General features: G+C 39.3%; 1 protein-coding gene across 9 annotated transcripts in view; it reads right to left on the minus strand.

Moving 5' to 3' along the window:
* JAKMIP1 (janus kinase and microtubule interacting protein 1) overlaps positions 1-27,538 on the minus strand; it is a 141,897-nt gene that overhangs the window by 6,053 nt on the left and 108,306 nt on the right. For 6 of the 9 annotated variants that reach the window (XM_077177729.1, XM_077177727.1, XM_077177724.1 and 3 more), the window contains 6 exons: positions 27,310-27,411; positions 24,445-24,498; positions 23,415-23,480; positions 21,017-21,085; positions 17,791-17,868; positions 16,027-16,230 (listed from right to left, as the gene is read on the minus strand). In XM_077177729.1, coding sequence (XP_077033844.1) covers positions 16,027-16,230; positions 17,791-17,868; positions 21,017-21,085; positions 23,415-23,480; positions 24,445-24,498; positions 27,310-27,411 — 573 coding nt within the window. The remainder of the gene's footprint in view (positions 1-16,026; positions 16,231-17,790; positions 17,869-21,016; positions 21,086-23,414; positions 23,481-24,444; positions 24,499-27,309; positions 27,412-27,538) is intronic. The other 3 variants (XM_077177730.1, XM_077177731.1, XM_077177728.1) reach the window with 2 other exon arrangements.

Consider the following 27,538-nt stretch of genomic DNA (forward strand, 5'->3'; position numbering starts at 1 on the left):
TTTTGCATGAAAATTCTTTTTTTGTCCAACTGCCAGTTTTTCTGCTTACCTAGACAGTCAGCAGATTACACTACCACATTTCCTTTTAACCCTTAATTTTCTTTTCCTATAAAACATAACCATGCTTGTAGCATAGTCAGGCTATACCAGAGAAAAGAGAATGCACAGATTTTCAGTTTATCACAAAGACACCATCCAGAGACTCAGCTCTGTCCTATTACCAGCCACCTCCCACCACAGCCAGGTGAAATGTTTCCTTCACTGTAGCTCCCCATATTTTTTAAGGATTTTTCTTGTTCAGTTTCACAAAGATTCTTCAAAAACATGACTGCTGCTGGGTCCACATATCTTATTCTTTTCTGTATCACATATCTCCTTTTTTCCTTTCTGTAAGTCACACTTCTTTTTCTTATTCTTTATTTTTCTTTTGATGTTGGGGGTCTTATACCAATTTAGGTACATTTGATTACACTTTCAGTACAATGTACTTGTTACAGATAAAGTACGTTATAAATAATTTTTTCTCTAGGCAGACACCTGAAATCTTCTACTAACAGTCACTGGTGATCAAGAAACAACTTCATACAATGAGGGTTTTTTTGGGGGATTAACTACCCAATCTCAGCTGGGCCTACAACAGCTAGGGGTGTTAACAGTTCCTGAACTTGGAAAGACAAATTATCATCTCCTCTAACATGGGTGGCATAGGTGAGTACAATTAATGCAGCTGTTGCTGCCTCACTCCCAAATTATTTTATGACTCTCAAATTGATGTGAACAACAGTGCCTCTTTCAAAACAACATCCAGTCTTTACTAAAAAACCTGAGTGTATCAGCTGCTGCTGGTAGTTGTTACCTGCATTCAGCTCTAAGAGCTCAACCAGGGTAAATGCTCCACACTCATTATTGCCCAGGACAGCTGCAGCAAGGCAGCAGCTGGGCCAGTGACCAGACTGCTTTGGAGAAACACAGTTTGGCCTGAAAATCACAAATCTAACCTGGATCTATTCCAAAAACGAGGTACACACAACCCTGCAGTTCACTTTTCCTAGGGCATGCTCCTCCACAAAAATATTGAAGACAATCCATAAGCAAAAAAGCTTTGTTATCATTGCTCCTGCTTCAAAATGGAAGATTTAACTTAAAGCCTGTTTTGAATATTATACATACACTGTAAATCAATCAAAATCTACACTATATCATACTGCAGTGCTCAAGGATTTCCCCAGATAATGAACAAACCAGCATGAGCCAGATTACCCTCAGGTGACATAAGTGAATGCACCTTTGCTGACAATCACAAATGCCCCAAGCACAGCTTTATTAATGTCACTTTTCCTCTATTCCATTTAAATTGATTTACAGCTCATCTACACCCTGTTCAAGGCAAGCCTATCTCCCAAGTGATCATCTTCATATACTGCTTGTAGCAGGAATGTTACAATCACTGAGAAAAACCATGGGATGAGAAGCAGGCAGTTGGAATCAGCCCCAACATCTCTAGTCCATCAGGTTAGACTGCTGTTTCTCTCCAACTCATTACAGTTATGCTGATTCCTGCTTCTAACCACATCCCAGACCTGACTGACAGAATTCAATCTTCTGGGGGTTGTGCTCTGATGCTCTCAGATAAAATTTGACCATAGTGAGATAAGTGGAGAGAAGCAATTTTTTAAAATATCATTTCCATCTTCAAGATTTATCATGTAAAGATATTTTTCAATAACTCCTGAGACTCTGCCTTTAGGAAAAAAAAAAAAAAAAGAATATAAAGAATATAAAAATAAAATATAAAAAAGAATTTAAAGCCACCGAACATCTGATGGCTTTCTCACCTCAGGGTTTAGAGCAAGTGTTCCTCTCTAAAAGAACAAGTTAATTAGGATAAGATGGCATTTTTAGGATTTGGGAATTCTGTTAATCAAGTAAAAATTGAGATGTTATTACTCCCTCATGAATTTTTCATCTTTTCAAGATTATAGCTATCCAGCTATTTTCTCCACCCATTCAGAACAGTTCTAAAAAAAGGGCTGAGGCTTCCATTTTCCAATTCCTTCCCATAATAACTGATAAATTTTGGGAGATGAAAGATAAGAGAATAGTTTTAAGGTGCAGAAACATATAATTTCTTAAAAATCACTTAAAATACAAAGACAACCTACCAGCTGAAAGGAATACACAAAGGATTGAATCTCTTAGCATTGAAAATCTACAAAAAACCCTCAAAACAACTAGATTGGTAACAGTAAGGCAGATTGTGTTGGTTTTGGCTGGGGTAGAGGTAACTTTCTTCACAGTAGCTGGTATGGGGCTGTGTTTTGGATTTGTGCTGAACACAAGGTTGATAACATAGAGATGTTTTTGTTATTGCTGAGCAGAGCTTACACAGAGCCAAGGTCTTCTCTGCTTTTCACACCCCACTCTGGCAGGGAAGTTGGAGGTGAATGGGAGGCTGGGAGGAGACACAGCCAGGACAGGTGACCCAAACTGACCAAAGGGGTGTTCCAAATGATGTGACATCATGCTCAGTATATGAAGTGGGAGGAAGAAGGTAGAAAGAGGGGAGCATTTGGAATGGTGGTGTTTGTTGGCTCCAGTCCCTGTTACATGTGATGGTCCTTGCTCCTCTGGAGATGGCTGAACACCTGCCTGCTCATGGGAAATGGTGAATTAATGGCTTCTTTTGTTTGGCTTCTCTTCACAGCTTTTGCATTCCTTATCAAACTGTCTTTATCTCAGCCCATGAGTTTTCTAGTTTACTCCTCCAATTCCTTCCTGATCCTGCTGGGGAGGGAGGGAGTGAGTGAGTGGCTGTGTGAAGCTTGGCTGCCAGAGGGGGTGAAAGCACAGGAGCTCTCTTTGGTGCCCAGTGCTCTGTTTGGTGCCCAGTGTGGGGCTATAGGCTTTGGGATAACAACAGGTTCAACTGGGATGCACTAGACTGAATTTACAGCTCTCAGTGCTGTTCAGCCAGGGATCAGCAGGCTCCTGTTCTGCCCTGGGCTTGATTACCTGATTGTGTGTTAGAATCTACTGCTCAGTAGTGGCCACTTTGTGCTTTTCCTGCCTGCTGCAGTGCTGTACTGCTTATCACCTCACTGAATTGTGCCTGGGAATGTTCTGATAGCAGCCATGGTGCAGGGCCTGGGCTGGCAGGTGCCAAGGGCACTGCTGCTGCCCTGCACAGGGTGGGCACAGCCAGCAGGGCAGACACTGATGTGTATAAATGTGTGCTCAGAGCTGCTCCAGATTGGTGCTGAAGGCAGGTGATTGTTTAAACAGCTTGTATTCCTCTCATGTGAGTGCAAACCACAGAGACAAAATACTTTTGCTGCCAATGAGTAAAATTTTGTAACTGACTTCTTTGCTGCAGAAATGAAAGAGTCCAAATCTAGACAGGCCAAAATTTGGTTTAAAACACAACCTTGGGCTGGAATTGTTCATCAGGTATCAAAGCCTGGGGTTGTTTGCTCCTAGCTGTTTCCTTGCTTTCCCCTGGAGGATTATCCAGGAGGATAAAGTGGGTGTAGCTATTCCCATGAATATCCTCTGATTGCTCAGGGACAGACCTGGCAAAAAACCAGCATAGTTCAGCTATTTATATATAGTAAAAAAATATGATTTAATTGCTTATTTCCATTTGACTGGAGAGAATGCCTTAGTATTTACCACATAAAATTAATTTCCTCTTATTGTACCTATCTGCATTTACTGCATTATCTTGATCACAAAGACAACAATTTACAAAATACAACTTTAGAAAATACATGTAAGATAAATCATCATAGCTGTAACAAAAAAGTATCTTCTAGAAGTAGCAAGACATGTTCATCAGTCAAAGGCTACATGTAATTACACAAAATTAGAGATACCAATTGAGACCAAGGCAGGACTGTCTGAGATTCAGTATAAGCCTTTACATCTTTCTGTTCCTTTAATTTGCAAGAATTACCAATCAAGAAGCTGTGGACTCACTCTCAGATTCCAGCACTTGATTAAATGCTTTCAGTATATTCTGATTTGTTTATGTTTGCAAAAGTGTGACTGTGACAACAAATCATGCAGAACTATTTCATTGTTATCCTGAAATTCTACATACTTTTATGCTTCAGGGTATAAATTGATGATCATTAAGTTGAGCTGTTCCTGCTATGTGGTATAAAGTGGTAACAATTGAGCTATAAAAGATGCATTCAGTTCTATCCATGACATGGCTTGCATGAACCTTGCAAATCCAATATATTTTCAACAGTACAAAAAAAGTGTGAGGAAGCAACAAAATTGGTTCTATTTTGCTCTCAGAACTTTGATAAGCCTCAGCTGAAAAAATAGCCACAGGCTGTTCTTCTCTTTATTTCATTTTTTTAAAAGAGAGGGGTAGGAATTATTGATAGGCAGCCTGAGTCCAGCAGAGTGTTTGTGTTTCCTTTGGAGCGCCTGGCTTGGTCACAGTCAGAGTGAGGATTAGGGACAATGCAGAGCAGTGCTCTGCTGGGTTCTAGCAATTCTGTGTTCCTGCAGTTAATAGCTGCCCCTCAGTCACAGGAGTGCACCTTTTTTGGGACTTACAGGATTCATGAGAATAACCCTGTGTAGTCAAATCATACAATGGAGCTACTGTAGGCAAACAAAGAGCCATAGTCAGGCAAAAACAGGGCAATGGGAGTGCAGCCATGGAAGAGAGGAGAGTGAACATAAGGGACGGACTCCTAACACTGCCCACCTTGCCTGCATTCAAAACCAAAGTGACAAAATAATGAATACTTGTTTCTCATTGATTTTATTACAGTAGCAAATAAAATCTCATCACAAAAGTCCTGGATAATAGATGGTGCCTTTGCAAATGCTCCCTGCATGGAGCTTCCCTGAGTTTTGAAAGAGGGTTGGACCAGCCCCTATTTCAGCATGGCAGGCACCTGCTTGATAAATCAATCATTCCTCCACTAGCAGTGAGTTTGCTGCCTCTTCTGAGCGAGTGCTCCCAGGCAGGCACGGTGCAGCCAGGGCTGAGCACTCCCTGTGCAGAGCGAGCAGCAGATGGCTCTGCTGGCCAGGCTATGCTCAGCAGAGCTGCAGCTCTGCCAGCAGCGGGGCTCAGCTCACACAGCCGCTCCACTGCCACACAGCCACAGAAAAAAGATGCTCAAGGTGCCTTACTTATTATTTAGTTGCAATTCGATCAGACTTCTAAGTTCCATTATAAACATTTCTTCATAGTCATTACACATGCAGCACAGGTATAAAGGTAGGAGGCACAGAGGTAACAGCCTAAAAATGCTGACAATTAGGTAAGGGAGAGCACACCCAGAAGGGTCAGGCAGCTGAAGTACGCATTTCCAATGGAAGCTTGCAATGCCAAGACAGGCAAAGACTGCCCCTAATGGAGGCACTACACATGACATTGTTACTAAGAGAGTCACAAAAGGGACATTTACCATCAGTCGACCACAGTTATATAAATTATATGTTCACTGACTGCAGGCTTCTCCAGTTTAATTCCTGGAGAAATCCCAAACACAAAGGGCTGTCCAACTGCCCCAAAAGCAAGAAATTTGACTATTTTTTCAGCAGAAGATTCCTCATTAATGCTTGTAACCCTCCATTTCCTTTCACCTCATGATGGAAACTTCATTTTTCTGGGAAACAGGATCTACTTCTTGGAGTTCGGTGACTCACTTAAGCAATTCTCTTTGGTAAACTTGGATGACAAATGCCTTCCAGTACTGTCAGGGAAATAAGATAAATCAGCTCTTGAGCAGCAGAGGACTGAGCCACCAAGATGGGACTAGGACAAATAGGACAAGATTGCTACTCCCAGAAGGTCTGACCTTCCTTCAGAGTGGGAGTGTCTAAGTCTGACAGAAGCATTGCTTTATAGGCAGTATGGTACCTGACCTGGCCTTAGTGGGACCAATTCAGGTATCCCTGCACCTACAGCTCAATTTTCCTGATAGTTGGAAAATTTCCAGCACCTTTGTTGCACCCTTGTACAAGGGAGTAATGCCAATAATCAATCTGCATCTAAACTCAGCAAGAGGCTAGATAACCCTGGATGCAGATTGATTATTGGCATTGCTCCCTTGTACAAGGGTGCAACAAAAAGGATAAAACAGTATTTAAAACTGAATTGAAGACAAAGAGGCCAATGAAATCATATTAGTACACTTCCAGTAAAGAACCAGCCAGCTACTGATTTCAAAAGGCAAATTTCTGTAATTCTTAGCATGCTTTGGTTCCTGCAGCTTTACTGCAACCCCAAGGTTGCAAGCCACATCTCTGGGAAGTCTAAGGAATCAAAATTTAGGCAAAATGCAAGCAGCAGGATGGTGGATGTGTGCCTGGAAATATTCCTCTACTCTCACTAATAGAGACATTTCAGTAACACAGGCTTAGAAGACTCAGCTTGTGGTTTAGCCAAAATGACAGTATTGCTCCATTTAAAAAGAAGAAGGTTAATGGCATTTCCACACAGAACACATGAAGTATGAGTGCTCAGCATGTGTTTTAATAGCAATCCATCTACATTAAGTACCATTCCCATTAATACTGCTCCCCTTGTAAAGGAGCACTGAAATAAATGGAAATCCTTAGTCTGAGTTCAGTGAGCCCTAGATTGCAGCCTCAGAGCTATCATTCTTATACTGGAGGCAACATTTCAGCCCAGTAATGATTCCTCACAAATTTAGACATGGGAGGAACCTCAGCAATACAAAGAAAAAAAATTGATCTGAGATGGGCAGAAGTGCCCCACTGCACTTAAATGCCAGGTCCAGATTTCCTCCCCTAAGCAGCCAAAATGTGTGCACTTCCTCATTTGATTAAAATTGTCTTTTCAGCTACCTCAAGTTCTGATGAGAAATGGACTGTGTCACTCTACAATTACATGGTGCCTTTCATAGAGTCTGTTTTTTTTTTTAATTTTGTAACTTGATGTGCCAGCTGCCTTTTTAGTTACACACATAGACTGAGAATTTCTGCATTTTCTCTCTATTGGGCAGGGATGCATGAAGGCTACATGAAGGCTACGTGAAGTGGACTTCTTCATCCAAGCCTCCTGTCCTCTCCAATTTACCCACAGGGCTAGTCAGACTTTCACAGTCCTGAACCACACCTTGGATAGCTTCAAATCCTCAAGAAGCTTTGTGAAATGGGGATAAATCTATCAGGAAAAGAAGTTTTGTGACAAATTTCGTCTTTCAGACAATGATCACCACATCATCCTTCATTTAGGTGTCAAACTGTTAGAACTGATGTTCCCTAAATAGGTAAGTAAAGAGCCCACCGATATGAATGTGCTGTTTTTACAAACAGAAACACCAAGATCAATTAATCTAGACTCAAAATATGCTCCTTGCCATGCTACTGCACTTGTGAAAATACAGGAATGTACTAATCAGGGGGGTTAGAAATCACCTTAACAGTTCCTGTGACACACTCTTATTGGATTTACATTCACCAGCAAATCCAAGAAAACAATTTGATAATTTTAGCACAAAGCAGACAAAGAAGGATTTGCTAAGCTGCTTAGAGCCTGGCCCTGAAATGTTGGAAAGGTTCAGGTTAATGTCCTTTCACAGGACAGGCTACATCTGACATGAACCATGTTTTGAATCTCTGAAGACATCTTATGATCAAGAAGGTATCTCATTCTACAGCAAAATTTAGCATGGGAAATATTTTATCAATCTGACAGAGGGAAGAATCAATATTGTTCATTACATCTTTATTTTAAGAAGATTCTGCTCACGGTTAAGACACAGGTATGTAAGATCTTCAGCAGTGTGAATGGCATAACTATGTTACATGTACAAATTTAAACAAAGATGAATATAAACTGACTTGCCTTTAGCTATTATTCAAATCACTCAAGTGATGGATAAACACATTCTTTTCTTGGGCTTTTTTGAAATCCAATGCATTTTAACAGCTGTTTAAAAGCATGCAGTGTTTTAACAATTCGATTTGCATAGGCAATTGTCACATGCATTACTCAATTACTCAAGCTCTTGGATCTGCTGCTGGAAGGGGTGTGTATTCAGAAATCCAAATGTTCCCTTTAATCCCATATTCCTAGAACGTGATTTTGCATAACGGTCATAAGGAAACAAAAATGCCACTTCAACAGCATTAGTTTAAGCTGATTTTGTTGACATCTTATTTTACTTCATGAATGAAAACTTAATGTAAATTTCAGCCACTTGCATATGATAATAATAGATCATTTTGGATAGACTGTACCTCTCTGATTCTCAATCATTATTTTGTTTGCACAGCAGGTAAAAATTTCATTCTTTTCTCTGTTCTGTGGTGTAATTATAATCCAGTTAATAGCTACTGATGTAGGAGAATTGTTCTTTTTAATCTTTATTATGCATCTGTAGTGTCTTTATTTGCCTTTCTGAGGAGAATGAACCTTTTATCAGCTGCACTGATACATTTCTCAGCATATGTATTCAGTCACATTTGTAATTGTAAACCAGTGAATTTTAAAAATGCACTCAGCCCCAAATAACTGTTATAATCTGATAGAAATTACTATATGTATGTAGTATTTATTAGTAAACTTGATTCATCTTTTTTAACACTGAGAATCTCTTAATTTATGCAACAACATATTTTGATATCTAACAGAAGAATATCAACAGTCCTATTGCTTTTCATTAGGGAAAAACACAAAGTCACATTAGATTTATATTTACACAGAATGGAGAATGGCTATGCTAAGACTATGTGAGCTCAGAAGACAAAACCCATTCCACATGTTAAAACTGACTCTGTGACAGGCTAGACACATTCTCAGGCAGGAAAAAAACCCAGAAGCATAATGTAATATATATCATTAAATTTAGATTATTTTAAATTCAGATATTTAAATAACAAATTCCTATGTAGGTAATTAGAATGGTGTTTGTATGCATTGGGCATATGAAAATACACTTATCCCTAACTTCTGTAACAAACTTCACATACTTTCTCTTTTAGCCTTGCCTTTCCTCAGCTCCCTCTGGCTTTTCCTAAGAATCAGGGTGTTTAGGATTTCAGATGAGAGGAAGTCAGCATTCAAATTTCAGATAAGAGTTTTCTTGATACTAATAGTATTGTAAGGCATACAGTTGCTCTTACTTTGAGTAGAACCTCAGTCAAACATTGTTTAGAACAAAGAGAGCAGACCTTTCAGATGTATTTTTTAGGTATTACAGCTGTCCTGCTATCACCATTTATTCACACAAGTAGCATCACTAAAGCAATAAGCAAAGCAGACACAGTTGAAGACTATATAAAGAAAACATACACAGGGAAACACTGTAAGATGAACATAGAGAAATTACTAAAATTAACCCTCATCTGCCATGAATGTCAGCTGTGGGAAATTACAGAAGTTTATTGTGATATTGTCATTATAGCAGCAATAATGTGCTGAAAGACTCCATGCTCAGTCCTGCATGACAAATCAATACCACAGGTCAACCATGATTAGCCTAGTCATGATGTGCTTGATGAATATTGATGACAGTTATACAGCTGTGGTATATCAGATGCTTTTAAGAGCAATTCATGAATATAAAAATTGCATTATCAACAGTAATCTATTACATTTTAAACAACAAACTGCAGACCATTAATACTATGGAAAAGAAAAAAGAAAAATCAGTGGTCACCCTATGTATACCTCTTCACGTTGTATGTAACACCTAGCAATTTAACCTTTGAGATTCAAAATAAAAACATTAAACCATTAAATCTAGGTAGATTTGGAGGAAAAATTATCTGAGCCTCCCTCCCAGTTGTTATTATAGCAAGGTTCATAGTAATACTTCCACCTGATTTGTAAATTGTGTGACACAGCTGTGAGTTTTTGACCAAGCCAGCCTCTCTGGCACAAGGTGACATGGCAGAGGAGGGGTTGTCTTTAACTTGTCCTCTCTTTCACAAAGCATAGTGCCAGAGAGGACAGATTTAATACAACACCTCCTTATGCCCATCAAGGTCTATATTTTTATATATCAGTGAGGTACACTGAGCACAGCATCCTCTCTCTTTCTCCCTCCCCTCCCTCACACCTCCTTATGCCCATCAATGCCTATATTTTCATATATCAGTGAGGTACACTGAGCACAGCATCCTCTCTTTCTCTTTCTCCCTCCCCAGATGTGTTCCCATCAAATATTAAACCTTAATAATTCTCCTTGGGTGAGAAATAAACACTAACCACACCCCTTCCCAAACAAATATCTATTATAAATGGCTGAGCCAATATGGTCATATAGATCTGGTGACATCCAACCCTATGGATTTGTAAACAAACTGCTCTCCCAGCATGGAAAAATTGTCCATATAGAAGAGAGCAGGAAGAACTCATGGAGCAATGACATTTGCCATAGCTTTGTTTGGCCTTTAAGCCAGAAGAGCTGTGCCCCTTGAAAAAACTGCTGGTCAGAAAAAGAACTAAGGAATTTAGTGAAGAAAATTAGTTGTTGTTTCTCAATTTCAAGTGATATTTTGACATTTCAGGATAAAAAAAGGACATTGGTGCTTCTGACTTTTCCTTGGTGTCCATAGGAAGCAGGCACCACACCAGCAGTGAATCCTTCTCTGTGGAGTGGCACTTGGAGGTCAGTACCTGCTCTGTCCTAAAGCTTTGCCTTCTTCTAGTAAAACATGCAAATAAAGTGCTCATTTCTGCTCTTCTTACTTTTGAATAATCCAATCTGGTCACGAGAGTAAATGCCCTAGTTTAATGAAAATATAATTAAAATTTTTACAACTATGTTCCAACTATTTAAAGCTGGAACTGGATGAGTTCAGCAGTTCATAGATGTTTTATATTCAGATCTAGAACTAAAGTAATGATTTCTTTTACTCTGTAAAAATGAGCTTCACCCAAGAATATTCTAAATCAAGTTAAAAGAAAACACACTCAGCTTAGTACAGTACTACAGTACAGCTTAGGGGGGAAAAAAATCACACTTTTTGACACAATGAACTAACCTATCTTTTTCTTTTTTTCTAACAATTTTATACAAAGATAAGACTGCTCTAGATTAATAAAATCTGTCTTTCATATACCTTCTTACTGGCAGCAGCCATTTTTGGAATTGTGTGCCAATCTGCTATCCTTCAAGGATTTTCTATCTTCTCTTTGGATTTAAAATAACTTCAGATGAAATCAGAATAAATTAAATTTCTATTATAAATTTTCTTCATGTTTGAATACTGCCAACAGTGTAATCTGAATAAATCTATCCTAAATTAAAACCTGCTTCTGCTGACTTACCCCAGTTCCATACTCCAGAAGCAGCTACAGTAAAACCAACAAGAATATATTTTGGTTTTTAATTTGTTTGATTTATATAAAGCATAATTTGACATTTAAATAGTTACTAGTTTTAGAAGACAAGATGATTACAATATATTTTGAAGGTGAACTAAGCATAATGTTGTGTGGATTTTCTGTACTGGGATTTTTTGGGCTGCTGCTGGTTTTTTGTTTGGGGTTTTTTATTTTATGGGGTTTTTTTTACTTTGCTTAACTGGGAAGTTGATATCACTACTTGAGAAACATGTTGAACTGCTCTGTTTAAAATATCTTTTCTCTGAGATGGATTTTATAGCTACACAACACATTTTTCTCTCCCTCTAGAAATGATTCAAAGTATATGCATAAAAATTTACTCTTCTTAACAGAACTTGCCAGTAATGACCTTCAGATTTTTTAAAAAAAAACCAGTAAAGTAATTCCACTGCACTGACTATAGCACAAATGTTACTTTTAAATGAAGTCCTGCTAAAAATAAACCAGACATTGATTTCCAAAAGGTTGTAATAGCAGCATAGCACAATGAGACTTTTCTGATGGCAACATCCGCACATGCCCGATGGCTGGAAGCAAATAGCACAAGCTGCTCATGACAGATTTTTAATTAACAAGTTTTACCTCCTCCAAATAGAGAGGATGGTGTAAATCAGAGCACCCTCTCTGACTTAGAGGGAGTACTGCCAACATGTTTCAGCTGAGGATCTGTCCTCCAGACCTGCATGTTGCACTCTGGGTTTAATGAAAGTGTTGTGTGCCTTAGCAAGCAGATCTAATCACACAGCCTGTCTAATTTGGCTCCACAGAGGCCTGCTTTCCTTAATGCACAATGGGTATACATGAATGGTTCCATTTATACACTAATGAACAGTAATCATGTGGGGCTATACACACCCAAGAAGAACAGACCTACCAGTGTAATACAGAGCCTAACTTCCTAAGATGTATTTATTTCACTGGAACAAAGTCAATACCCAGTGGCCAAGAACTCAGCTTTACATCTAGACAAAGAAGAACACATAAAGCAGCTCAGGCTCACACCTGGGCAGCCATTTACCCATTTCCTTAAGCCCATCCCTGTCCCTCTCTGACAGTCATTCCCCAGGAAGGACATTTACCAGCTCTGTAAAGCCAGCACCTCACACTCTAAATCCTCAAAGTCCCTGCATGAAGCAATTAATCTAGAAGGAAACCTTGCATACCAACCTATAGTTTTCACCACATGCCCTCCCATTTCTGCACCCTTCATGCATGGTCAAGGAGCATCTATAGGCAGAAGGAAGGAACTCTTTCTTCATCACCAGATCTCCTTGAACCCCCATTCTGTGACACAGCAATTCTGACTCAGAGAAGACTGTTGCCAGGCTACCAGATAAGCAGAGTTGTTCTTTTGAAGCCCTTGTATCAGGCAGACCAGAAGGTAATGAAAGCAAAGTAACAGGCCTTCTGAAGTGATTGAATTTCCAAAGTTTCACAGAATTTGGAGTCTTTAGTACATGATTTCTGTTTCAGAGAATGTTTGAGAGTGTTTGCAACAACGAGACTCTACTGTATTAAGCCTTGCAGGTCCATCATGCTGTCCCATCATTCTCTGTAACCCCCACTTCAGCAGAGGAAAAAGTGTTGCCCATACTGTGGAGGCAGTGCAGACTGTAAAATCTGGCCAGGTCTAGACGACTGTTTTGCCAGAACAAAGTGCAGTGGGTGCTTGCTGATGTCACAGCATCAGCAAAACTCCTCCTGGATGTAAATACATGAGGAAAGGAGGGTACTTATCAGAGATGTACTTTACTTAGTGCAGCTTCATCCATTCATTAGGATTCTCTCAGCACAAGAGGGGTTTCATTTGTGTAACATTCAGCTTCTGTCACTTGCTAGTGAGATGAAAGTAATCCCGTGAGAATAAGCCCTCCAATATCCCAGGCAAATTAACTAGCATCTTTGCCTTTGTTTTTCCTGTTTAATAGGGAATGTGGAGGGGGGAGGGCATGTGTGTGCGGGTTAAAAATAGATGACTAAAATACTTAGATGCTTATTAAGCAATGGAATTCAGTTTAACATGTCCTGCAGGGCTGTAACATTAGCATGTCTAATGAGATGGGCACAACATGAAACTCTAATGACATCCTATAAAATGGGTTTGGAGACAGGTACATAAACATCCATGGCTAATGAAGCTATGTTTATGCTGGCTTTTTTTTTTTTCCCTATGCACTCATCATATTTAACTTTATGCTGTGAAGCAATCTGTGAATGCATGAACTGGACTAACAGAAGATGTGCTCCAGATGTGCATATAAAGTGCTCTAATTGATAGCAAGCAGGCCATGGAACAAATTGGAACAAAATATAAATTAAACCCCAGATATACATAAAATATGGATTTTGAGTCCTCTGGGACAACCATTTCACTTTACAAATCTACTCCAATTTTTTCCTTTCTCTTTGCCACTATTACATGAACTCAACTTAGAGGCTCTGCCCAGGTCCCCAAAAAATACACTCTAACAAGGGACACAAAATGTGTTAAACCACATTCCTAGTGAAAGCAGAGGACCAAACTATATCTAGTCTGATGTTAAAATCTGAAATTGTCAATTATTTAGGTGTAGAGGCATTACTCAACACACAGTGTCATCATACCCATTAAATATCATCCACAAACAATATTTACCCTACTGAAAAGAAGTGTTATTGTTTTGAATAAAACATCAACAGTCTGCTATGAAATTGGACTGCCTAAGAGACTAACAAAATACTCCATTCTCACTGGTTTTCAGCTACACTAATAACATTAAAGTATTATCTTCTGGCTCCATCCTTACTTACCCAATTGAATATATTTACTCTCTCTTTCTGACACTTTTAGTGGTAGTTGGTGCCTACCTTCTCCAGCTTTCTGTACCATTGCTGATGACTAAAACTAGGTGACAACCCATTAAACAAGTTCATCTCCTGCTCTCAATGTTACACATTCCAAACCAATACAACAGAGTCAAGGAGCAGAGAAAGGAAACTTCTTGGAACTCAGAGGTCAGGTCTGGGACTGCCACTATAAGCACTTCCCACCACTGCAGGGTGACAGGAGATGACAACAACAGTGCTGGGTCACATTATATCAGTTTCATCTGTTTCATCTCTACTCATCTATAAGCCAACCTGAACAGAGAGAGGCTTGGAACTCAACTGAAAGTAGTTCTTGCCCCAGCACCTGAATCAGCACCAGAAATATCAACATTGTTCTGGACACATCTGCACAGCACATTTTGACATTTACAATATGTGAGTTCAGACTTGCACAGAAAGTAGCCAAGGAGTCCTCAAGATCTAGGACATCTGCCTACAACTTCCAGAGTCTACTGTAAAGGAGAACCAAAATCCTTGGAAACAATTATTTCTGCTGAAGTAATTAATTAACACCCTAAGACATGCAGCTCTCTTCTTTCACTGAATATTTGCACAAAAACACTAGCAATGCTACCAACACTAAATAATTACCACACTTCTATAGGCCAGGACCTTGCCAAATTTGAGTTGTCAATAAATGTGCTTAAGGAAGCAGTTTGGACAGACAAGGCTTTTCTGAATGAATTTAGAGTGAAAGCTTGTAAGTGGCCTCTTAAAAGATTTCCTGAGACTTCCTTTTTTATTTTATTTAAAAGAGGCCATAAATAGCTAAAATAAATAAAAAGGGGAATCTCAGGGCCTTTCCAGGTTGCTGTGACCCCGAGATTGTTAAAAGTCTCTTTTCCCAGCCCAGCACTTGAAGAATGAGTCAGAGCTCTTCAGTTCTCGGTCTCAAGGTTTTTTATTGTGTCTTACCTATAAAAATTTTCTCCTGCCCTGCTGAGGTCTGTCCAGCAGGACAGTTCCAGGCCCACTGCCTGCCCCTGGGGTGGTGTTATGTCTTTATACTAAAAACTACATGTACAATGTTTACAATTACTTTCCAATACCTATTACCTAATTTAGACAGTGAGCTTCTACCCTAAACCAATCTAAAAGTGCCAACATCACAGCAGAGGATGGAGGCCAAGAAGAAGAAGGAGAAAGGCTGGACACACCCAGTTCCCTCCATCTTGCCTCCTGAACCTCCATACCAAAACCCCTAAAATCTACTTTTCCACCCTGTGATAACTCCACTAATATTCTACTTAAACTGTTGTGCCTTGATGATCTTCATATAAGGTTGGTAATTTGCTCCATGGGTCATAATCAAAACCACAGGTGTTTTGGGCTCTGTGCCAGGGCTTCTGAGCCCCCTGGCAGGGGTCCTGGCCGTCCTGGGCAGCCAGAGGGATGTTCTGGGTTCCCACAGGGGAAAAATAAAAACTTGGATTCCTGTAATTGTTTCTGCCTTTACTCCTTTCATAGTGTTACACTCTAACACCTTCCATTCTGACCTTTTCTACTTTAGGCCTCAAACTTGCAACAAGCTCCCATTGGAGTCCTGTGGAAGACAGTGTGGTTGCTCACACACGAAAGGTTGTGCAACAGCACCCTGTGGTGAGACAGTGCCTTGTTCTGAGTGTGCACCATGCCCAGCACGCCCAGTTGCCGACACCACACGCTCCTTGGCACGGGAGCTGTACAGAGACCAGACTGAACACAACTCCACGAGGTGAGGGTGAAGCGATGCTGTCATACGGGCAGTGGCAGCAACCACAGAGGTAACACCAACACCAAGGGGGAGGAGAGAGAACCGGGATTACCTGCTGGGCCTGCTGCAGCAGCTCCATCCTCTCGTGCAAGATCTGGCTGTCAAACTCCCGGCTCTGCCTCAGGATCTGCCGCCGCACCTTCTCTACCGCCGCACGCAGATCCTCCCGCTGTGCCTCCGTCAGCGACTCGCTGGCCCGCCGGCCCGGGTCCTGCTGCAGGGCATTATACAGCGTGGCCTCCAGCTCCTGGATTTTCTAGTGCAACCCAAAGCATACACAGACAGGCTGGCGTTTGAATCCAGCAAGCAAACAACCCACCAAGAGCTAGAGGAGGAGGCTAGCAAGGCAGGAGGGCAGGATGGACACAGACAGACCGACAGAAAGCAGCAAGCGTGAGCAGTGAGGAGCATTCCACACAGAGTGCACGCAGCCTCCTGGCACGGATGGACACCCGGGAGATGGGTCCTGCTCTAGCAAATCATTGATTCTTCCATTTAAGAAAGATTCAGAAGATAGGTCTGCATTCAGTACCTGATAAAACTCCAAATCCTGCTGCTGAACATTACAAATTTAACTTAAACTAACAGATTTCCTTCAACTGCAGCTGAATTGTTAAGCCATCCTATAAAATAAAAAGACCACAGGAAAAACTGTGAACAGAAATCTCACTCTCCCTCTCTGTGGCCCTAGTGACCTGATAGCCATGGCTCACAGTCTGTGTCACTGGCTTAGCTCCAAGTTGCCATAAGCAATGAAGGAAGGAACACTTGTATACACTAATCCCTCATCCATCTCTTGCTGTCTGCCAGATTCCTAACATGATTCTCATGCAGTACTTTGCAGAGCCCACAACACAGGAGAACTTCAGATTCACGTGGAGAATCGTACTCCCAAGAGGAAAGGAAGGAATCGTGGCAGTGTTGCCTTGATTACTGGGGTTAGCATGATCCTATCAAAAACCAGCATCCAGACTAACAATATTTGGATCAAGAGCATCTGACCACATCCCTTTGGCCCTCAGAACACCTTTGTGAGGTAGGTAATTCCATCCATATTAGTGATGCATAAACAGCTGCACAGAGAGGTTAAATGGCTTGCCCAAGGTCACAGTGCTAGAAATAGTGCTTGCTTGCTTTTATCTCTGTTATCTGCTCTGAGCACTAGACCTTGCTTCTTCTCTGAAAACATTTTCCACATTAGAAACATTTACAGTGTATAAATAGTGCTTCAGGCCATTATGTTTTTGATTTCCCAAAGTCTCACTATCAGCAAAGTTGTGTGTGTAGTTTTACCAATTCCTGGATAATTCCTGATTGTTTGGCCTGAGAAAAGGCAAGGTTGCAGCTTCCCTTTTGAAAATGAGGAAGGGTAAGGTTGGATAGGATCGCACAGGAAGGAATTGCATGGGAAGAACAGGCATTCCTGACTTAGGATAGGTTAGCAGCAGTAATACTTACAAATGCTTCAGGAAAAGTAATACTGGAAAAGTTCTAAAGTAATTTCTGGTGTATTTTAGCAGTCATGGTTTTTTTTCATACATAAACCAGCTTCCAGATGTACCAACAAGATGTTTGCATATCATAGAATAAAAAATGCAATGCAAAAATATTACACTTGTAAGTACTATAATCCATTTCCTAAACTTTTGTTTAAGAAATAGTTGATTTCTAGTCTGGCAGGAAAAAAAAAGATATAAAGTAAAAAAGAGTCCTATTTATAATTAAAAGAAAAAAACCCAAACCAACCAAAACCTGCATTTTATCCATTTTATCAGATCTGTTCAAACAAAAAAATTAATGACTGTTCTTTTCCTACCATGTATGCCTGGTCCAGAGCTTGCTTCCTGTAGTCGAGTTCTTCCTCTAAATAACCCTTCTGTTTACTGAACAGGTCCTGAGCAATAATAAAAACAAGGGAGTGTTTGTTCTTTATCCTAATTCATGAAGAATCATAAATGCCATAATTTTTATGCAAGCTTTCCACTTGAAAGCAAAAGAAAACCCATAGCAAATGACCACGTTCATCCTAAGGATATTTGGAATATCAAATTTATGATATTAGCACTTCAAATCTGTGTATCATATTAACAAGCTGTACCTAGAAAGCATTGACCTCTACACCAGTGCACAAACCTGCCTGGACCTGACAGAAGTGCAGCAAAAGGTGAGTGGGGATGTACATGCATGTGGTCCAAAAGCTGTACCTTACACAGGGCCAAGGGAGGGAAAAGAGAAACACAAGAGAGGGCACTTTATGAAAATATCCCATGGAAATACTACCCTTAAGGAAATCATGGGGCATGCCCTACTTGCTGTTGTCTAATGTGTTCTTTTAGGGAGGAAACCCAAGCATGCAGGGTTATCCACAGCTGGATTCTGCAGCACCATCCTGTGATGTGTTACTGAAGCTGTAGTAACAACTCAGTCCTCAGCTTGTACAGGCAGGAGGCCAAACTGAAACAGGTGAAGTGATGCCCAGAGAGGTTGAGTGAGTAGCTGAAGAAGTTTTCAAGATACCTAAGATTTACAGGGATTGTTTACTTTTGTTCTTAAAAATCAAACTCCTCAACTTTCACACCTATTATATATAAACTGCACAGACTGGGGTTTCAGTGGAACTCAGTATCCAAAAAATGTTTCAAGCAAGTTGTGGACATTCAGATGGTTGCCTGATTAGTGAAGCCTTTAGAGTCTTTTGATTCATAAAATTATAGAATAGTTTGGGTTGGAAGGGACCTCAAAGATTATCTTGATCCAACCCCCCTGCCATGGGCAGGGACACCTTCCCCTAGGCCAGGTTTGATGATAGTAAGTAGAACCTCAAAGAGTTACTTAATTTTATTAGCTTTTTTTTTTCAAAGCAGGTTTTCACACTCAAAAGAATTAGTAGCAGAACAAAAAGCAGAAAAGCCCTTTGACTGAATTTAATATTTCCTATCATTCTTTTTTCTAATCAACAAACTTTTGCATTTCCTCCACATATAGAATAAATGTCAAATTAAATATATACGGTTCTTAAGATCACTAATTGCAGTTTTTATTAACAGTGTTAAAAAATTGTATTAAAAAATCCAAATATTGTTGCTCTGGTTAGTTTTATTGGATATGGGATTGCCTCAAAGTCACTTACTTGGCCAAATTTTGCTATCAGACATATATGTGGACTTCTGACAATTTTTCTGTCAGTTGCCAGTAGTAACAGTAGCAACATATAAGACCAGTATTAGAGGATTCAGAGGAACAAGGTGCTATTTGTTCTCTGTATAAGAAGTATAATATTTATTATTAATTTATTTTGTAAACTTGAAGTTCTTTTAATTACCTATTAATTAATATTCAAGGAAAACCCAAAATTTAAGTCAGACCTTGGTCTTGGGGCTGGAATTTGGTCAGGAACAGATGGGCATCTATCACCATGATAGCCATTTCAGAATCTTTCTGCTCCAGAATATTCTAAATATGCTACTGCTCCTGAAAGGAAAGGGCCTCCAACAAGTCCTGTAGGACATATTTTTCAGCCCTTTGTGACATCTCCAGAACTCTTGAGTTCAGAACTCTGGAGAATGTGATATGGTATTAGACACCACATTTATGCAACTGAATGCCCCCATGGTTACCCAGGTGGCTCATTTTCTGACATGGATGAATTACAGCAACTGCAAGGCTGTTGTACAGGATGAAACACCACCATGCACTGGGAGTGCACAGCAAAGAACAGGCCTGGTCCTGACTTTCTTACAAGTGTCTGACACCACAGAGGTAGATTCAATTGTCTGAGACTATAAAATGGGTCAGAGCTACCACCAGAGCCCAGAATAGCAATGCAGCTGCCCTGATCCTGTTACCTCTCAAAAGGGAAAGTAAAGGCTGCCCACAGACAGCAAGAGGGAAAGAAACAAGAATAGGACCTCAAACCCTTAACATGGGTTTCAAAGACAACTACACCAGTGCTCAGTCTTTCTAAAAGTATCATGCTAGAATATAATTTCTCAACTCATTGAGTCAATCAGATTGCTGTGCTAAAAAAATAGATGCAAGGGCTATCCATGGTAAGACTTGAAAACATCACAGATAATAGAGGGGAAGATAATATATCAAGTTACAAACACCCCTATTTTTTCCATTTTTCTTTACAAAAGAATCTTGTATTTGTGGCCACTTTCCCTTCCCCAAGCCTTTGTATTTTTCCATAACAAGACTTAAAAATAAAGAAATACTAAATGTGGAAAGTATCTTATCTGTGTTAGAGTACAATCAGTGTGACAGGTTACACTCAACAGAGAACACAGTCTGAGCACTTATATTTTTGTTTGTGGCTCAAGCACACACTTCTTCAGTGGCCCTGGGCAAATCACTTAACCTCCCTGTCTCATTGTCCCATTCTTTAGGAGGAATGCAATGCTGCTTATTTATCTACCTGTAAAGGTGTGGTGAGGATTAATCAGTGTTTGGATTGCCATTGGAAGATGTGAAGCACAGCATACATGGTAAACCAATAAAACCAAACACTCCTTCTAAAACTGTTCAACATATGGAAAAATAACGTCAGTTTCTTCTTCAAGACAGAACTGCTTTTTGAGAAAACATTCTCTCTTTAGGCATGAAGGCCATGGGGAAAGAAAGGTCACCTGGAGTAAGAGGTCTTGACAGCTTGTCCAGAAGCTGAGTACCAGAGAGCAAAGAAATACCCTTGCCAATTCTACTAGCATGACCCCAATGTTATAAAGATAATGCTGCTGCCTGACAAATTAACATACAAAGAAAGTACAGAGACAATTTTGCACCGGTTAATGTGCTCTCCAGCTATGCCTTTGTGCCCTAATTCATATCTATTTTTGCTATTTTTGTTCTATACAGATTTGAAAATTTTGTCTCACCCCAAAGAATACAAGCAATAGATTGTTCTAAAAACCACTTGCCTATTTTACCATGAAGCCATCTCTGTCAAGCAGAGAAAGGCAGGAAACCTGCCTGGGATGAAATACATGCACAAAACCTTACATGAGCTTTAGCTAAATGCATTTTTAGCTATTGTTTCTTACCTTCTCATTCTCCAGGTCTAACATCTTCTGTGTCAGTGCAGCTTCTGTCCCCTCTATCTGTTTCAACCACTACAGCAGTGTGAAGAGAAAAAAATATAAAATGAACAGAGATTTTGAGAAAGGTTCTACCAAACATTTTTCAAGTTTCTTGCCAGCACTTCCAGGCATATACTGCTCCCATGCTATCTATTCACTCTGGAGACACACATGAATAAACAGGTTGTGAGAGCACAGGCAGAATGGAGGACTGCAGAGTCACACTAAAGACTAACAAGTGTAGGTTGCTTTCCTACAGAAAATAAAATTGGGGTTTCCCCTGTAAAGTTCAAGAAACAAAATAGATTTGGGTCAAGAATGCAAAATCAACCTGATTGTTTCTTACTCAAATGCTTGTTGGCCTGATTTGTGAAACCATCAATCTCACTCCAGTCCTTCATTTTTCCAGAGGGCAATTGAAACAAAATACAAGGTGGAAAACTCACCACTTAATTCTGCACAGTTTGCTGCACTCTTTGTGGGAAAAGGCTCACTTGTAAAACATTGGTAATGTGGAGGGAAAAAAAAACCAGACAGACAGATGGAAACTCTTGTCATTGCTACTATGAATCCCTTGCCATTATGGAAACACTCAAAACAATCAGAATGAAAAACAGCCATTGCATTCCAAAGGTAAAAATTACACATCATAACAGCTAAATGCATGGATACAAGGTTCTTGCTTAATTACTGTCACCAGGATTATGTTAATATTTCCATTTAAGTTTATTGGAATGGATGGAAATGGTCAGTTCTGAATTATTTCATTTAATTCCTCTACTGGTCTTCAATAAGGACCCATGACTAGCTTACAGAGAGCAGATTTGCCACTGATAATTATTGCTTTCCTCCACTGCCTTGTTTACTAACACTGGGCTACTCATATCTGCTTTAAGTCTTTTGGTATCCTTTGCACATCAACTCCTTTAATTGAGTGTTTTGGTGAATTCATTAGGTCTCAGACTCAAAGGAATGAATGACATACTAGCTTTTTTCCCCAGGATTTACATAGGAAATTTCAAACATAAGTTTACAACTTATGAAATGTGAATTCATTACTTCATAATTTTGAACCTTCCACTATTTAAGAGACCGATGGAAAAAAGAAAATTTGTTTTATCTGCTTAGCAGGTTAGCTTTCTACAGAAAAAAAATTAACAGGAACACAATAGTCCCCAGAGACTCTATTTTCACCATCTTTGTTTTCATTTTGAAGGTGACAAGCTGAAGATATTCCTAAGGAAAGCCTCATCATGGATATTCAAGCATTCTGAATTTTGAAATCAATGGAAATGGGAAATCCTGACCATCTCTCACAGCTACCCTCAATCAAGTGAAGGGCTATTTGCAAAAATTAGAGATCTAATTTTTTTAAGGTATGCAGATGATATGCAAAACTAAATGTTGATTCTGAACATTCTATGCCTGTTACCCTTTCATAATGGGTCACAGGAGACACAAAAAGTATTTTTGGAGTCTATATCTTAGCCTTTTATAGTGGGGTTCTTCTCCTTTCATTTTTTGGATGTGAAGTGCTAAAATTCCTTCTCTTTTAATGGCACAGCACAGTGAAAAAACATAGGCATTTTAGCCCTATTCCCCATTCATTTTGCTTATAGTAATTATTCATTTAAATTAATGATTATTAAATTACCGCATGTAGATTATTTACCTGAAGGTATTTAGATAAGTAGATTATCAAAATTATATCAATTAAAGCAATGATTAAACTGCTCAAATTTTAATTTAAAATATTCTGAATTTCAACAATACATCAGGAAAGATTTAATGGAAACATATGAAAAGGATGCACAGAGCTTCTTCAGAGAAATACGCAAGTCAGTCTTAGTTCTAAATGTCACCCCTTTCATATACAGATTATACTCCCTGGAAGTAAAGAACTAGCCATACAGAAATGAGTGACCTGTCTTGTGCAAACTACTTTTTCTCTATGTCCACTAATTTACAGAGGAGAGGACCACAGAGTACTCTGAGCTTTTTCCATCATCCGCAGGAATGAGCCCAAAAGGGACCATGGGCACCTCACAGAGGGCACCTTACACCTGCTCCCAGAGCAATGAGGACACAGCACTTCTGGGAATGGAATCTCTTCTGTTAAGTGGATTTTTAGTGCTTTATGCTAAGGCAATATCTCCAAAAATGTTTTTATTTTTAAACTGGGTTTCTTTCTTAAGTTTGGCTTTATCTCAAGACATCACAATCCCAACATTGATGTAAGGATGAACACATGCTCCAATCCAGATGACCTGAACAGAAAAGCCATGCTTCCCTGGCAATGTTATGAAGTATCTTACAAGACATGGCCAGTTTTAAGCAGAGAAAAATATTTACTGAATTCTACCTTTTCACAGAGGGAAAGCACAGTCCCAGCTTGGATTATTGCAACCTGCTCTTCATTTCTCAAATTCTAAAATACAAAAAGATACATTTTAAATTGCATTAAAAATTCATTCTTTAACATGAGCAGTAAGTTTTAACCATACTTCAAAAAGTAAAACAGTTGCACCATTTAGGATTATAGACATGACCAAAAAGGATCCCATGATTGAAAGTACTGAAAATTAAACCAAGGGTGCTTAGTTCCACTTTATTTCAGCAAACCAGCCCCACAACACTTTTTCAACAGATCATTCAATGAAACAGATCATTCAATTACAATTAAGTGGTTTCAGTCAGGGATTTTGCAATTTTTTTTTCCCTGTTTTTGCCAGTTCACTGGACTAAGCCTTGCAGCAAGTGAATCTCACCTTCATGCACTTCAGACTTCCAATTAAAGAAAACAATGCAAAGAGTAAGTGCCATAGAAATCTCCACAGGACTTGCAACATAACATGCAAATCTAGAACTTAAAATTAAAAAGACCTCAATCTGTTAAATCTAGCTATAAACTGGACTCAGCTCCCTGGATGTTTGTGCCTCAAATGTGTGACTAAGATTTCATACTGTACTTAGCAATAAAGAGGGAAAAGGGGAGACAGTTTTTCTTGCCTTTTTCCCAGAAAATCCACTCCTGGCAGTGGCAGCCTTCACAGCAGAAGGTGCTACTATAGCTGCTCAAGAGGGATAATTCACAGCTTGGTCTGGCTTTGACTTCTGTTTTGCATCTTTTCACTTTGCCTATTACAGTGCCTATCATTTGGTCAAGACCAAATCCTACCTTGAAAAAATACTCTTTTCACTACCATCAGTTTAACTACAAAAATTCATGTTCTAAAAGCCATTCCTAACCATTCATATTCTTCATACAAACACAGGCATATAAAAATCACCCTGTGCACTGTCTTGGATGTTAGTATCTGCTCTGGAAAAAAAAAAAAAGCTTTAAATTAACCATGAAACTGGAAGTACATTTAAAAGTAAAAAATTGTTACCCCATTATCTCCAAGAATATCTAGCTTCTTCATAAGTTCAGATATATTCACGTCCTGAAAAAAGATGTTTGACACTTATTTTTATGAAGTAGGTCAGAAACAGCTTTTATATGCTACATTTTATGTACCCCTTATTCTCTTCTGTGTGTGAAAAGACTTCAAATGTAAGTAAGTGAAACATAGTTTTGCATCACAATTATGAAAGTAATTATTGGTATTTTAAGACAAAACCAAAAGTCACTCTCAATTACAACAAGCAACCTGGATATCTGTGCATGAGGGCAGAATGCTTCTGTATCATTCACACTTCTCATCCTGCTAATGTGTGTAGAGGAAAGAGCAAAACTGATAAACAGGTTTAAAAGACGTAAAGAGAAAGGGCTTAAAAGACTTTTTTTTGTTTGTTTGGAGTGGAGCATCAGCCACATCAAGTTACAGAAGTTACAAGGACAGAGAGCACGAACACATAATTACTAAGAAGATTTGCTTGGTGATTTGCTTTTTATTTTCTTTGTTAAACAAAAACATGGAGTTTCAAATCAGCCTTACAGTGGCAGAAGGGAATGTGCACAGTGGGCTGAACATCCTCCTCCAAACAGCTTATCAGTTCATAATCATCTTTCTGATTAGAAAGCCACATTTCTCTGTCACTCAGCTCTCAGATAATGAACTGAACAGTCCTTCCTTATTAAGGCTCAGCCACTGAAAAAAGAAAACTACTCCTCTGATGCAAAAAAGAGAGGAATAAATTCATGGAATCGCATAATCATGGAATATGCTGAGATGAAAGGGATGCATCAGGATCATTGAGTGCAACTCCTGGCCCTACACATCATCATCCCCAGGAGTCACAGCATGTGCCTGAGAGCATTGTCCAAACACTCCTTCAGCTCTGTCAGGCTGGAGCTGTGACCAGTGCCCTGAGGAGCTGTTCAGTGCCCACTCTCTGGGTGAAGAACCTTTTCCTGATAAAATTCACATGATGTCTGTATTTCACACTATGCCAGGATCCATTCCTAGGCCCCAGAACTGTATTTAAAGTTTAAAAAGTTGTTGAAAAGGGTCACGGAACTGTTTAACCAGAGGTAATCACATTTTCCTGAACTATCCCAAGTTTGGTCTGCAAATTAACACATCAAAGTTAAAATGGACCAGGGATCATTTCCACTGACAGCCTGTAATGCAGCCTTGCTGTTTGAAGGCAGGAAGCCTTGAGAGCATGGGAATAGACCAGTCCATGTTAGTCCAAAATGCTTAATAGACATACATAAAGCAAAAGAGTCTTGTTAAATGCTGCCACCGTCAATTTCTACTCCTATCCAGCACATAGAAAAGGCCAATATGTCACAGGGCCATGTGCAGTTTTCAAGTTTTTCTATTCTGAGAGGTTCCCTCCATCTCTTCCCAAAAACTTCAGGGGTGTTCCCAAATGTTACATGAGCTATTTAACCGTGCCCGTCACTAACCCTGGAATGGTGCAGATCCTAATACACTTGTATTTGGATGGATGTTAAAAACAAAACTATTGATTATGATCAGCATTGACAATGCTGAACAGAAACTTCTTTAGCCAATGAGTTACATTAGTGAAGAATGGAATTTATGTGCATCTATTCAGCCAGAAATAATCATTCTAATAATTTATTTCCATGTGATGCATAAAGGAAGAATCAGAAACTAAATCAGATTTTGCATCATTCTGGAATCTACATTGCTACTGATGGCTAACAATTTTTAAAAGCACTGAAAACAGATAAAAGGTCAACTATTTCAGTCTGCCCAGTTTAGGTGACTGCCCCATCTTCCAGGTAAGCAAACTGAAAGGCAGACTGAAAAAAATCCACCTGTTAAAGCATATCACAGATGGCAATGGAAAAAAGGGAATTATGGATACTGCTACAGCCAATATGCAGATTAGAACAACAGGTAAGCTAAAAGTGGGCCTGGCTCTATTTGTAGGTGATGTGCTAACTGATGATTCTTGGTGTGCTTTGGGAGATGAGACTCCAACCAAATCTGTAGGTATGAAGCAGATTTTAACTCTTTCCTTTCAGACTAATCAACTTCCTAAAAATATGCAGGGACAATTTCTGTTTATTTCCCCTAAGCCTCCTGTAAGGGGACTTGTAAACACAACTAAAAATTCAACCATTAATCACTAGTGAATGGCACTGAGATTATGCTTTATTTACTTGTAGAAAAGTTACCCAGCCCTGTTGCGTAACATTACTGACAACACAAGTCTGAATTCAATCTTAAGTGAACCAGCATGTAAATCAAGTTGCAGAAATGGCCTGTTCATGGGGGAACAGGAGTGAAAAGAGTAATTCTTGCTTCCTTCTATCAGAAGGTAATCAATGGAGAATGTGATGTTTATCTTGTCCTTGTTCTAAAAGAGTCCCACCTATCTGAATGAGTTCTGGGTCAGGCACCTCCTGCTTCAAGGCCCTGGCCTTGGCAAATAACTTAAGCATATTAATTCAACAAATAAAAGCCTTCACTAAATTTGGTGTAAAATAAGGACTGAATGTCATATTTCTGAACTCAGATGAAGACATTTAATATCATGAACCATGTACAGTAGCAAGCCTGACAAGGAATCACTTCAACATCCACATTCTTCCCTAGACTAAATGTAAATTATCTTGATTGACCAGCCTTCAGTTTCAATAAGGATCTCCTGACATGACCAGATCATATTCCTATGAAACGGTTTCCCCAGTTAAAAATATTTTTTCTAATTTTATTTTTCTATTTTTGCATTTTCTTCCCTGGTAAGTGTCAAACCATTTGCTTGGATATTAGACTGGTCATTCAAGAAAGTTTCCTAGCCATCCAACGGTTTTTAGTGTTTCTCTCATATACCTTTATTCCTTCCTGATGGCAGAACAGTTGAAGTGCACTTCCATTGTTTTCAGGGAAGGTGGTTATATGAAGATTAAATGCTGGTGACCTTCTCTCTCTTTCCTGAGGAAAGATTTGTTTAAAAACAACATTTGTGAATATACATGAACATTTCTCCTCCACCTTTACAAAACATACTTGTACATTAAAAAGGCAGATTCGTACTCTCATTCCAAATCTAGTCTATTTC

The sequence above is a fragment of the Agelaius phoeniceus genome, chromosome 4 (genome assembly GCF_051311805.1).
Source record: "Agelaius phoeniceus isolate bAgePho1 chromosome 4, bAgePho1.hap1, whole genome shotgun sequence".
Taxonomy (NCBI): Eukaryota; Metazoa; Chordata; class Aves; order Passeriformes; family Icteridae; genus Agelaius; species Agelaius phoeniceus.